Consider the following 12,788-nt stretch of genomic DNA (forward strand, 5'->3'; position numbering starts at 1 on the left):
AACCTTTATATTTAAGGGAAGTGAACTAATCATGGTGCGTTACTTTGACGATAAATCAAATTTTTTGTCAATTTTACATGACATGAGAACTGCGAGCCTTACAAACGGACATTTTAACTGCACGTGCAATTCGTGCATGCATGCATATTGTGCTGCAAGTTCAAAATATTATTGTAATGTTGCGTAACTCATCGATTTATTTATACAAGTGTGAAACTTGCAATGCATAGGGACTCGACTTTTAAGAAATGACAACAACTTTCATTCTGATAATGGTTAGCTTCAAAAGTATTAGATTAAAGAAAAATAAACAAAGTTTTTTTTTCTATCTTTCTTTCATATTAATCGAAATTCAACCTTAGTAAAATCATGCAACGTTTTTGTAATGGAAAATTTAAAAAAATATACTCGTAAGTCAAGTAAATAGGTACATGATACAGGCCAAGAGCTTCCTCGTTGTGGATAAAAAATAAAATAAAAATAAAAAATCTTTTTATAACCTAATAGTTAAAAGTTGCTGACAACAATGATCACAAGAAATAATTGAACACCCTATGTTTAGTTAATAATAAAAATCGTCTAGTCCGATTTTAACCTGAGACATACTTTACTAGTTTTGCGGAGTTATCCGGGTATAAATTAATGGGTACTTGACTGTTGCCAAACAATTATTAATACCTTCGTGATTAACTATTTGATATCTTCTATACATTCTTTGAACACAATTCTTAAGGGGAAGTCAAATAAGCAGAAGAAAACTAATCACACGCAGGTATGTTTACCTACAATTTAATTAATTAATTGTCATCAAACATTGACGTCTTATAAATTAAGAAAGAGACAGTCAGTACCTAAGTAATAATATGAAGATTGATCTAGCAAGAAAAGAGATACCAGTAGGTAACATAAACGTTGGCATAAGTATCAATGTCTATGTTAATGGCAAAATGATACTATATTTAAGTTTTTTGTAATTTACTACGCCATAATCTAGTAGGTAACTAGTAATTAGTTCGGGTTTCTAATTATTATCTAATTATACTTACAGATGAAATGCTAATGTATTCTATTGTACGAGTAGACTCAGCCTTAAGTAGGCTATAAAGTATCCAGTTACAAATGTTATTAATCGCGTACCGATGTATCATTTGGCTAACTGTTAATTAAAATAATATTGCACGAAGCAGATCAGTAATTTATTGCAATAATTATTCGCGAGGCGATTCAATAACCACTATAAAATTAGAATGGAAATGATCATAAAAGCTTTCTTTTATTTACTGTGAGCTTTAAGCTTTAATTGAAGATCGGGCTAATTTACGATGAGAACGATGGATAACGTGAGTTATTATCCCCGAGCCAACAGTAACCGGAATCTTGTAAAGATATAAAGGCGAATAACATAAAACACTGAGCTTTTAAGTCTCCATTGACTTGAGTAAACCTATCCTTAATTGAAATAATGTTCACAGTTGTCTCCGTACTGTGAACATTATTTCCAATCTATGGTAGAGTCGATTTTTAGTATACATACATACCATAACATTAAAAAGTTACCGGCGACTATTGGTTACATATGTTAATACAGGAAATATGGATGATAACAAATATTAACTTCTAGTGAATCCCCAATCTCATAATACTAAATTTTAGCAAATTATAATATTGAGGAAAATTGTATGCGATATGTATTATAATAACTGTATAGTACATATTTTAAGTTTAATGAATTTATTTGCATCTAAATTGTTCATCTTTTACACTGATTTGAGTTAATTGACACTATTTGCCTTTATTTCGTCTTACAAAACACTCATTCTACCTATTTAAAGCTTTGCTTTCGAGAGCACTTAGGGGCTGAAGATGAAAAACGGCTGTGTCTAGATTTACAATTCCTTAGTATTGATACAGATAATTTTAGTAACATTAATCCATAGTAGATTCATTTAGCAATGAGGTTTCTTCTAAAAAATATCAGGAAAAAAAAACCTACTTTGAATTAAATTTGCCACGAATACTGAAGATAACTTCATTTCGACCACTGGCCCAAGAACAAACATAGGATCAGAAGTGTCAAGCAAACAGATGATCCCGGATGGGTTCACGGCCCGGGCGGGTCACAGGCCGGTAACGCGACACGCAGATGCGGCACTCATGCACTTCCGAAAATTGCGGCAAAAACCGCGGCAAAAAGTGAGTATGGGCAACAGGAAAGTTGTAAAGGACCCGTATTAATTTTTGGTACCATATTTTGGGTATAAGTTAATCTTTTAAAATCTAAAGTCTTTAGTAACGTAAAAAGTTATTAGGTAAGCCTGCAAGGATTTTTAGTGCGTATACATAATTTGAAATATAACATCCTACTCCATATGCCATTTTAGAATAACATACGGACTGGTATTATTGAGAACAAGGCAGCAGAATCTTGGTTACCTTTGTAAGCAAGAAACCCTATTTTTTATAAAAAGCTTTTATCCAAAGCTGTAGATCCTGGTTACACAGGAGTTGCAGCGGTGGGAACGAGAGGTGGGAATAGGCCCGTTTTTATCCAAAAATTGGCATATACATACTAAGTAAGACGTACCAAATAAACATAATTATGTTATATTTACGATTATACCAATAAACATCTTTTGCACTTTGACCCTAATTTCCTCAGCACAAATATGTGAAAACAGTAAATTGGCTCTGAATTATTTATTAACAATCAATTTGAAAGTGCTAATACGCAAATCGACATCCGGATTAACCCGGCAGGGGGCACTGCTGCCAGTTTGGTCGAGTTTACGATTTTTTTATGTTTTATTTATGTATTTTTTATGTTTATGTAGGACACAATAGGTGTGGCTGATATATGCATTCTTTACATTTTATTTGGTAAGTTTAATAAGTTTCTAGGTGATTAAAATATTGGTTTAACATTAAATCTGCTGTATCTATTATGGAACGGTTTCTTAGGTGTTTTGTAAGCTTACTCTACGAGTATAACATCAATTCATTACAAAACTACTACGAGTAAGTTTATAACTTGAAAGTTATTAAAATTATCTTGTAGAAAATACTTTTATACAGTACTATAAGGGTTTTTCGCTCCAGCCACTGAACCACAATAGAAACAAGAGCAAACTGCGCACTTGATGCGGCGCAAGCGCACATTTGGCGCATCCGCTGCGTCCATCTGTCGGCCACAAAAACGACACCTAGCAAAAACGTTCATTAACTTAAGACGGGACCCAAATTGTTTATTGCAATTCTTGACATGTATCTTGTAAAAGAAAGACATTTGGCTATCCGTAAACCATTGAAAAATATTAAACCAATATTTATTTTTCTAAGCACTAGCCCATTTATTGTTCCGAAGGTGGTGGGTTAACGTAGCTAGATAAATAATTGGGACGTGTAAAAACGCTTTTTAATCTTAACTTTTTATGAACTTAGTAGACACAGATTTAAGTAAAAGAATAAGATTAATATGTATGTTTACAACGAAATATACATAATATACAAGCTGTAAACATTTTACAATACAAAGAATATCAAAATGTATACCAGAACGGCGAATTATTTTGGTCTGTGAACTCAACATTACATGAATGATACGCTATGAATAGATTTAATGCCAAAAGTCGTGTTATACCAGGAATCAGGATAAAATATGTAGACATCCTTTCTAAAAAGCAATAAAAAGGATAGACCAGTAGCAATTATGCGCCTTGACTGTATCAAAACATCAGATAATATGTTAATGAAATAGGCACAGATGCAAAGTTTTATGATATAGTATTTGATTTAACACTGCCTATTAATTTGAGTACGTCTGACGGTTCGTCCACAGATAGTGTTCCTCCACAGACTGCGGTCATAAGCTGTGTGGACCGCACGATGCAAACTCTAGGATCACTATCTGTGGTGGCGATCCTCTTTAGTGAGGGACCGGGGAAGAAGAAGAAGAAGACTGTTCGTCCACTGCCAATATCTCAATAACCATGACAGGTTACGATGATGTTAATGTGAAAGTTCCAAATATTGACGTCTCCCCAATAAATAAAGCTAATAAAATCTGTAAATGAGTAAATAAATTCATTGTCTCCGCAGTAGGCGACGCGATGACCCGCGGCCATTAGGGAAATATACCGTTACCGATTCGAGAAAGGCAACATTAAAAAATTGAAGCAACTAGAGAATAAATCTATCGCGGTTCTTAATTAAAATCATTTTATGCGCAATCTGAATATATTAAGACGAGACGTGGCCAATAAAGCACGTTTGCGGTGGAAACACACGGGCGTGTTCAGCGATCGCAAACGACGCGACTTTTAGGCAAAATTCGTTTTGTGTTACCTATAGGAGTTGGTATCATAGACATCAATTTGCTAATGCTGATAGTGAGTACATAAGGAGTATGTTTACCTTGCTATGTATATCTGTCGAGTTCACTAGATTCCAAATTGCAATGTCAAAAGCAAGAAGATGTGCAATACAATAATAGTACCTACCTATAGGTAATAATACTTCACAAATACATCTTGTATCAAGTTTGAAACGATTTTCAGTTACGACTTTCAGTTTAACAATAAAATGAAACTTACGACTTTCAGTTACATAATGTTACTTTACATGATGCCTTCAGTTCTGTTTTGCTCATTGTCTACGCGTAAACCGCGGCGTTTTCGTGTAATATTTAGGTTCGTATGTTTCAATCTGAGACATGTTGTTATGCTGGTAATGTGGTCGTAATACTCAACTGTTTCCGCTATACGAAATGGTATCGTCAAAATCAGCATATAAATTAAATGTACATAATTTAGTGCGCTAATGTCCACGTCAAATTCGAAAGTACAATATTGGACCGGATTGACAGTGCGCAATCCGAATTTTAACACTCTTATGGCCTTCGAAATAAGGTTCAATGTATGTTTGTAGCTGTGGAATAATAGATATAACTACTAAGATACGCGTTGATTGCATATTGAATTGGAAACGTTCTGGGAAAATGTGTAAATTACATCAAACCTCGTTATGTTCTTATTAAGCCCGAACAAGAACGTGTGAGTTTCATGCAGTAATTAAAAAACTAATTAACTCTTGCCTGAAACCGGAATGAGCCTTCTTCTCAGCATTGGTATACGTAACTAAGCATATTTATTAATTTATAAACTTTATTGCATAGATACAAAGTACAAAATAATGAATTTAATACCATAGGGAATGACCCGAGCCAACCTTTGGGAAAAGCAGAATATAGAGCAAAAGCGCTATTTTAAACTTTTGATTATGACGGAGGATAATGCCACGTTTGTATAGGCATAAATGTTAAACAATAATTTTAAGAATTCCATAAAAGTTTTGGTTTGGAACTTGATAAATAAAAATAAAATTTAGTGATCTTAGAATTGCCTCAAAGGAATCTAAAATCAAAACATTGCTTTTTAATCATTACATTAATCATTGCTCTATGATTAATGTACTGACTAACGAACAAATAGCAAAATGTAAAAATTGATTTGTTTTAATTTTTTGAATTTAATTTATTTAAAAATATGAAATGAAATGAAATTACCTAAATATTTTATTATTATAATTATTAACTGTAACCTATGACTTGTGTTGAAATAAATGACATTATTATTATTATTATTTACACTTAAGGCATTGAAAGTGGCATATAAACTCGGCCTTACATAAAACACGTATCGCTTAAATTATTAATTTATGCGCCACTAAATAAGTAATAAAAATGCATTAGAACGGTTCTTATTCCCCAACTTTTAGTGTACACTTAAATAATTATCTTTATCATATCAATTTAGATAAAGGTATCGTAGTTCGTCACCGTTGTAGACATAAAACTGTACAGTCGCGAGAATAAATATACGGAAGATACTGAGAACTCTACATGTAGGTTATTATCAAAATGTAATTGATATTTTAGATGAGTTTTATTTAATTCATGCATTCTAATAAGGTTGTTTTTAATTGACTAAACATTTAGAGATAATAATAATAATAATAATAAATAAATATTTTATTTCCAAAAAAGATATAGGTACATATTCTTGACTTAAATAACAATGTACTTAAACTATGCACTAGATATTAACATATTTAAATATTTACCAGTGAGACCCAAACTAAGCAGTATAGCTTGTATCTTGGGTTTCAGAGAGTGCAGTTATCAAAACGAGGCGTTCTTGGAAATTGAGCAAGTTACAGATTGCATGCAGTATTTTAAAACATATTACTTTGCTTAATTTAATTAATTTAAACTTATTAACTACAGTAGAATCTCGATTATCCGGACCTCGATTATCCGGATATCCGATTATCCGGACTCATTCTTCACAGTTTCTAATTACCGATTCAGGGTCTGGACCCATAAAAACCGAAGGCGCCGCCACCGTAACATGGTACGGACGTCTTCTTAGTTCATTGTTAAAAGAAATGGATGACCAATGGTCTAAAATTTAGATTTTTAGACTCTAAAATGATGTATTGAAAACCCTTTCTATTGTAAAAAGTTAATTATTGTTTGATTTTACTTTGAAATCGATTATCCGGATTTTCGATTATCCGGAACACCCCTGGTTTTAATTGATCCGGATAATCGGGATTCTACTGTATATATCTGGTGTATGTGTTTTGTGTGTGTGTGTGTGTGTGTGTGTGTGTGTGTGTGTGTGTGTGTGTGTGTGTGTGTGTGTGTGTGTGTGTTATATGTGTGTATGTGTTGTGCTTTGCTAAATTAAATCTTCTGTTTCATTGTAATTTAGATCTAGAAGCTTCATTTTTGTTATTACTTTGCATAAGGATAAGGGTTTGTCTCTGAGGTCGCACAATTTGCATAATTTGTTGTAGGTGTTTGGTAATGAAAAGGCTGGGCTACGCCGAGACATCAGAGAGCGCAACTGCGGTAGAGGGACTTTATATACTCGTTTTGAAATAACGTCTTTATAGTGTGGGTGAGATTGTAGGCTTCTATGCGTCTTGATCATAGCACTTAAGACAAATAATTGTCTTACCCGTAGTACGCCAAATTCCCTGTAAAGGTCGTCTGTGGGAAAACGGAAGGGTTTCTTCAGTGCGACCTTGATGAGAGCACGTTGAGCTCGCTCCAGCTGGATGAAGAAAGTTTTACCAGCACTGCCCCACACAGCAATACAGTATTGTATGATTGATTGACACAGGGAGATATATACTGTTTTAAGAATGTCTGGCGGGGAACAGTCTCTGAGTCTTTTCATAACAAAGATTAGTTTCCTTACCCGGCCTGAGAGTATCGATATATGCGTTTTGTATGTTAAGTTTTCGTCCAGTGTAACTCCAAGATACTTCATTGTAGAGGTGCGATCAATGTTGCCACAAGAACAGTTTGAGTTTTGTCCCAATGAACAGCTATGCACTCGGAGGGTCAAAGAGGCAGGTGGGCTAGCCACAATGGTTTTTGAGAAGGCCAAGTATTTGGTTTTTGTGACATTCATAGTAAGTAAGTTATTATTGAAAGCCTTTGCTACCTCGGAGAGACCCTCCTCAGCAATAGCGTAAACGCTCTTCCAGTCGTCGCTGTGAAACAAGATAGCTGTGTCATCTGCATAGGCTATGAGGTTAGCGTTTTTCAATTGCAGTTTAAGTATGTCGTTCAGGTAAAGATTGAAGAGAATAGGCCCAAGGACGCTACCCTGAGGAACTCCAAAGTCGATGGGACGCTCCGGACTTAACTGACCACCAATTTTTACACGTTGCCTACGGTTTGTTAGGTAACTCTTCAACCAGTTGTGCGAGACTCCTCGTACCCCGACAGATTCCAGCTTTTTTAAGAGCAGGCCTACTGACACAGTGTCAAATGCCTTAGCAAGGTCGATGAACACCGCTAGGCAACACCTGCCACTATCAACGTGGGCAGATACTAAATTTGTGAGAAGTGTCACCGCGTCCTCAGTCGATTTGTGCTTTCTGAAACCGAACTGACCATCGGAAATGATGTTGTTTGTTTCCAGGAATGGTACTAAGCGATTACTAACTATCTTTTCAAGAACCTTAGAAAGAGTGCTTAGGAGGGCTATTGGACGATAATTATCTGGTGCTTTTTTCGAACCACATTTAAAAATGGGTGATATGGCGGCGATTTTCCAATCATTTGGAAATATACCAGACTCAAGACTCAGATTAAAGATGTGAGTAAGGGGAATAATAATAGAAGGCAGGGACTTTTTCAAAAAGGGAACGGTCAGATTGTCCAGGCCCGGTGAACTATCCTGATTGAGTTTTTGTATAATTCTGATTATTTCGTCCGGATCAGTCGGAGATAGATACAGAGAGTGAGCAATAGAGGTGCGAGATCTATAAGAATTTATTAAGGATTCCTCAGTCTCCCGTGTCTGAGATAAGATGTGATTAGCTAATTTATTTCCAACTGATGAGAAGTAGTGGTTGCAGTGGTCTAATGAAGAGTTTGTATCACCATGTGATTTTAGCAACTCTTCTGCATCATTATTTCGGGGAGATGGTTGGCAAATGCTCTTAATAGACTTCCAAAGTTTCTTTGGGTTGTCTTTGTTCTCAGCAATTAGTCGACCGTTATATTCAGCTTTTAATTTACGTAAAAGATTGGTGCAGAAGTTCCTATACCTAGTGTAAACTATTCGACGTGATATATCATCAGGGGAAGATTTGTGATCTTGGTGAAGTTTATCGCGGTGTCGCATGCACCTGATGAGGCCTGGCGTTATCCACGGCTTTAGATTTACAGTTTTCCGGCTTAAGCGAACCTCCTTTGTGTGTGTGTTTATACTATTGTTAATTATTTTGTAAAAACTAGAGAGAGAACTTTCTATGTTTGCGTCGTTGATGACCACAGACCAGTCCGTGCTACCCAGTTCAGAGGCAGCAGCGTCAATATCTGTTTTTAGCCGTCGTCGCTGCTTGCTTTTGTATCCATGATTCGACAACGTTATACCGGCTAGAACAGTATAGTGATCAGTGACAGAAGTCTCACAGACCATGCCAACCGACCTTGTACGGGATTTAATGAATATGTGGTCTAAACAGGCCTGGCCTCTAGTCGGTACTGAAATGGCTGGAAGGAGGCCGTGGGAGGCCATTAGACACATGTATTCCGGGAGTTGACTATTTGAGGAGTTACAAATATCAATATTCATATCTCCGGCAACCACCAGACAGGAGCTGCTGTGCAGGTGAAGCAGTAGCCCATCAAGAGAGCTTAAGAAGGCGTCCAGCGATAAGATTGAAGGGGAGCGGTATATTCCCAAAACTGTTATTAAACTGTTTATAGATACTAGTAGACAGTCGGCATCATCAAGAGTTACATTGGAAACTGTGCAGTTAGTATGGGAATTTTTCACATAGATTACGATACCGCCATTTTTATTTAGTTGTTTCACTGAGCGGTAGGAGTTGTAGTCGGGTAGTACGTCTATAATGGAGGCCTCCGACAACCAGCACTCCGTCAGAACAATGACGTCTATGCTTGAGTCAAGACGTTTTAGTGCAACGGAAAAGTCATCAAAATTATGTTGTAAGCTTCTTATGTTTAGTGATATTATTTTAAAATTGTATGTCTCTGAGTCGAAGAAGTTTTTACAGGATTCCATGGTACTGTGCGAATGACAATCTATTGTTATGGTCTCGTCAATGTCATTAGATAAACTAACTGAAACCATCTTTATAGACTTGAAATTGATATGGTTTATATTTCAGAGATTTGTTAGTCATTTCGCAGGTACGAAAGCATGAGTTTAGAGTGCACATACTGTTGAATGTAATTGTGAGAACGTTGGTGAGAAGTGTGTGTTGTTTAAGTGAACCAGAGTGAGACAGAAGTATTTTTTTCATATGAAGTAAGTGACTAAGTTTAAGTTTAAGCATTATCATTATTACCGTTATCACTAAGGATAACAGAAGTGAGAAAATCGATTTATGCAAATTATACAATACGTTACAGAGCCAGGGGGCATTTGTGTTAATTACAGCAGGACCGTGGTACTTAGCGGGGTTAGTCGTTGGGGTTGACATGGCGAAGTAGGTCCTCCATTGTTTTAATTGCGATCGCTGGTTTGCCATCTTGTTTGCGGATGTAGACAGTGCCGGTCTTAGTCCAACAGTATTTAAAGCCCGATCCCTTGCAACGGTGGCGGGCTGAGCGAAATAACTGCCGGTTTTCATGAGTAAGACGTTCGTTGAAGTAAAGAGATCGTGGGGTGCCAGGTACCTCGATGTCTGAGCAGGTGAGTTTGCGTTTGGTTTTAGCCACTTTCAGGAATTCATCCCGTTGATGTCGGCGCAGGAATCTAACCACCAGTGGGCGCGGTTGATCCCCTGTGGGGTCGCCAGTCGAGGGGTCATCCTTACTCCGACGGAGGGGCCCTACACGCTTGGCGAAGTCCAGATCCGCGTCGCTGAGTGGAAAGCCGATTTTTTGAGATATCACTAGTGCGAAATGTACAGGGTTTTCGTTTGTGATTTCGTTAATTCCTAATATTTCGACTTCATTCCTCAGCGATGCCTGTGCTTGAGAGCGCTGCTGTTCCCGCAGGATAGTGATGGTGTTTTGTAGTGAATTGATAGTTACTGATTTCTCCTCTAGGACGTGCAATCGTTCTTCCGTCGCAATCAGTTTATTTTCATACTCGTCAAGCCGGGTGTTACATTTGGTGATGTGTTCAGCCAGTGATGTCATTTGAGCTTTTATATCGCAAACGGCTTCCCGAAGGAGTCTCATCTCCGATGCTAATGTACTCAGTGAGTTTGAGTCGCTGGCGGTTAAAGGGGAGCTCTCATTGTCCGTCCTACCGGGAGCGTCTCGCTGTGTAATAGTGGTGCAGTCGTCGCCGCAGGAAGCGGACGCCCGAATCGGTGTGTTTGTATTATCAGATCTAGGCGCTTTCGATTGGCAAAGTGGGCAAAGCCAGTTAGCTCTTGCCTCATCTGAGAGCTTTTTTGCGTCTTGTAGGTTTACACATTGCGAGTGGAAAGTACTCGAGCATTTTGTACATTTAATGTTGTGTTGATTAGGTCTTATTATCTTCGTACAGCCCGCACAAATAGCCATGTTTGCAATATTACCCGCCCGGTTAAATTGTAGTTCGTAGACTTATTCTATGACTCAGCGCTGCCTCGTCCGAGTTGTAATCTTGCGCTGTTGTTAGAGAGCGACGAATTATTTTAAAATCAGAGCTTGTCTCACTCGCACAAGAAGTAAGCGGGGGGCGTCACATCACTCGCAGCGGCTGGCCAGCGGCGAACTTTCACTTTTTATTTGACCGTGTGGTTTATGAATACACGCTATTAACGGTCTAACTTAACTGGTAGCAAAGGTGAGAATATCGTACAGTTGAACTCGAAATTTTGGGAGCACCGCGACGCGTGCTGTCCCTTGCAATGCTTAGCGCACACTCCAGATAAATCATAATTTACTATAAAGTAACGTGGCATGACGACCCAACTCAGTCCAACTTGTACCTACTCTGGAAGTTGCAAGGCAGATTTAATTAATCATGTTATCTTCGCATAAAAGTTGTATGTGAAATTACAAAACGTAAACAAGCTTGCATTCAAAAAAAGCTGTTTTAAGCCATGCAAATTTTCTATTCATAAAAATCTTTGCATAAACATAGTACCTATTTTAGTTGCAACGGCGCGGTGTCATAAGTATACGTATTTTTTAATGAAAAGGAGGGTATTTTCGAATGTTAAGTGTACCCAAAGAATCCAGGGCCGGGTCACGTCGGCGGCGGAGGCATACGGATCCTATAATTAGGCGGTTCACACGCGCCCGATCCATGCGATTGTCGCCCATTCATGGCGCTGCCTCAATGGCGCGCGCGAGCCAGTTCCGCAGGGCTACCAACGTCAAGTTGGCTTTTATTGTGATATTAATTAGTGTAGGAACTGTTTAACAGATAGTTAGAAACAAAAATACAACCACATTGATAATACTCAGTCATAATACTCGTACCTTTAATCCAGAATATCCAATCTCTACGCTCAGAAATGACGTAATTTCATTAAGGACAGCAATAAATAGAGTAAATCATGATTTCTATGAAATAACTAAAATATTTATTTAGCTTCCCATCAAATTGCCTCCAAGTTACTAACTAATAGCAGTGCAAACAGTCTCTAATCGGTATAATAGGATACTGACTTCCTGATATAAGATAGACAGACACTTTAATCTAATTTAGGTTCTTCTCCTCTGGCAGCCCTGCTCTAGCTGATGAATATTTAAATATTCTACCAATAAACTCGCCACAGTTAGATAACCCGTGAAAATGCTAATGTCAAGCTACATCCAAATTCATACTCTATCTATAATACCTAAGGTACAATTTACAGCGTCAGCAAAACCTATCAGGTCAAACATTGTCACATATGACAGACGTATGGTCTGCGACATGCGCGCACGCATCGGCGGCATTGAAGTGAGAAATTCGATAAATCACCAAAATCGGTGATTAATTTACTAGCCTATTTGTATTTTGTAAACCTAATTCGTTACTGTTAAGTTCAAAATTGCGTGGTTACTGTCATAATACAAGTTAATACAGAAAGTACACACTTGAGGCTACTTTTTCGTTGTGGCTGGGCTGGGCGGAGCGATGTTTTCATACATTTCAAACGCCCAAGCGTCACTACTTACATACAACAGTATGAAAATTGTGCTTCTTTTCATTCAAACCGAAACCTAGCCTTACTGCATCTTTGGACATTTCACTTATCGACATCTAGTCCCATATCTTTATTATTTTTGTAAATATATGCTTATTATGGGC

At 37.3% G+C, this 12,788-nt stretch overlaps 2 protein-coding genes across 2 annotated transcripts in view; both read right to left on the reverse strand.

Moving 5' to 3' along the window:
• Window positions 1–12,788, reverse strand: part of LOC135088042 (voltage-dependent L-type calcium channel subunit beta-3) — a 116,625-nt gene that overhangs the window by 92,252 nt on the left and 11,585 nt on the right. The gene's annotated exons all lie outside the window — the stretch shown is intronic.
• On the reverse strand, window positions 10,010–10,693 carry LOC135088043 (uncharacterized). The gene has a single exon (XM_063982923.1). It carries the CDS (start codon window positions 10,691–10,693, stop codon window positions 10,010–10,012), a length of 684 nt encoding a protein of 227 aa, XP_063838993.1.

The sequence above is a fragment of the Ostrinia nubilalis genome, chromosome 3 (genome assembly GCF_963855985.1).
Source record: "Ostrinia nubilalis chromosome 3, ilOstNubi1.1, whole genome shotgun sequence".
NCBI lineage: Eukaryota > Metazoa > Arthropoda > Insecta > Lepidoptera > Crambidae > Ostrinia > Ostrinia nubilalis.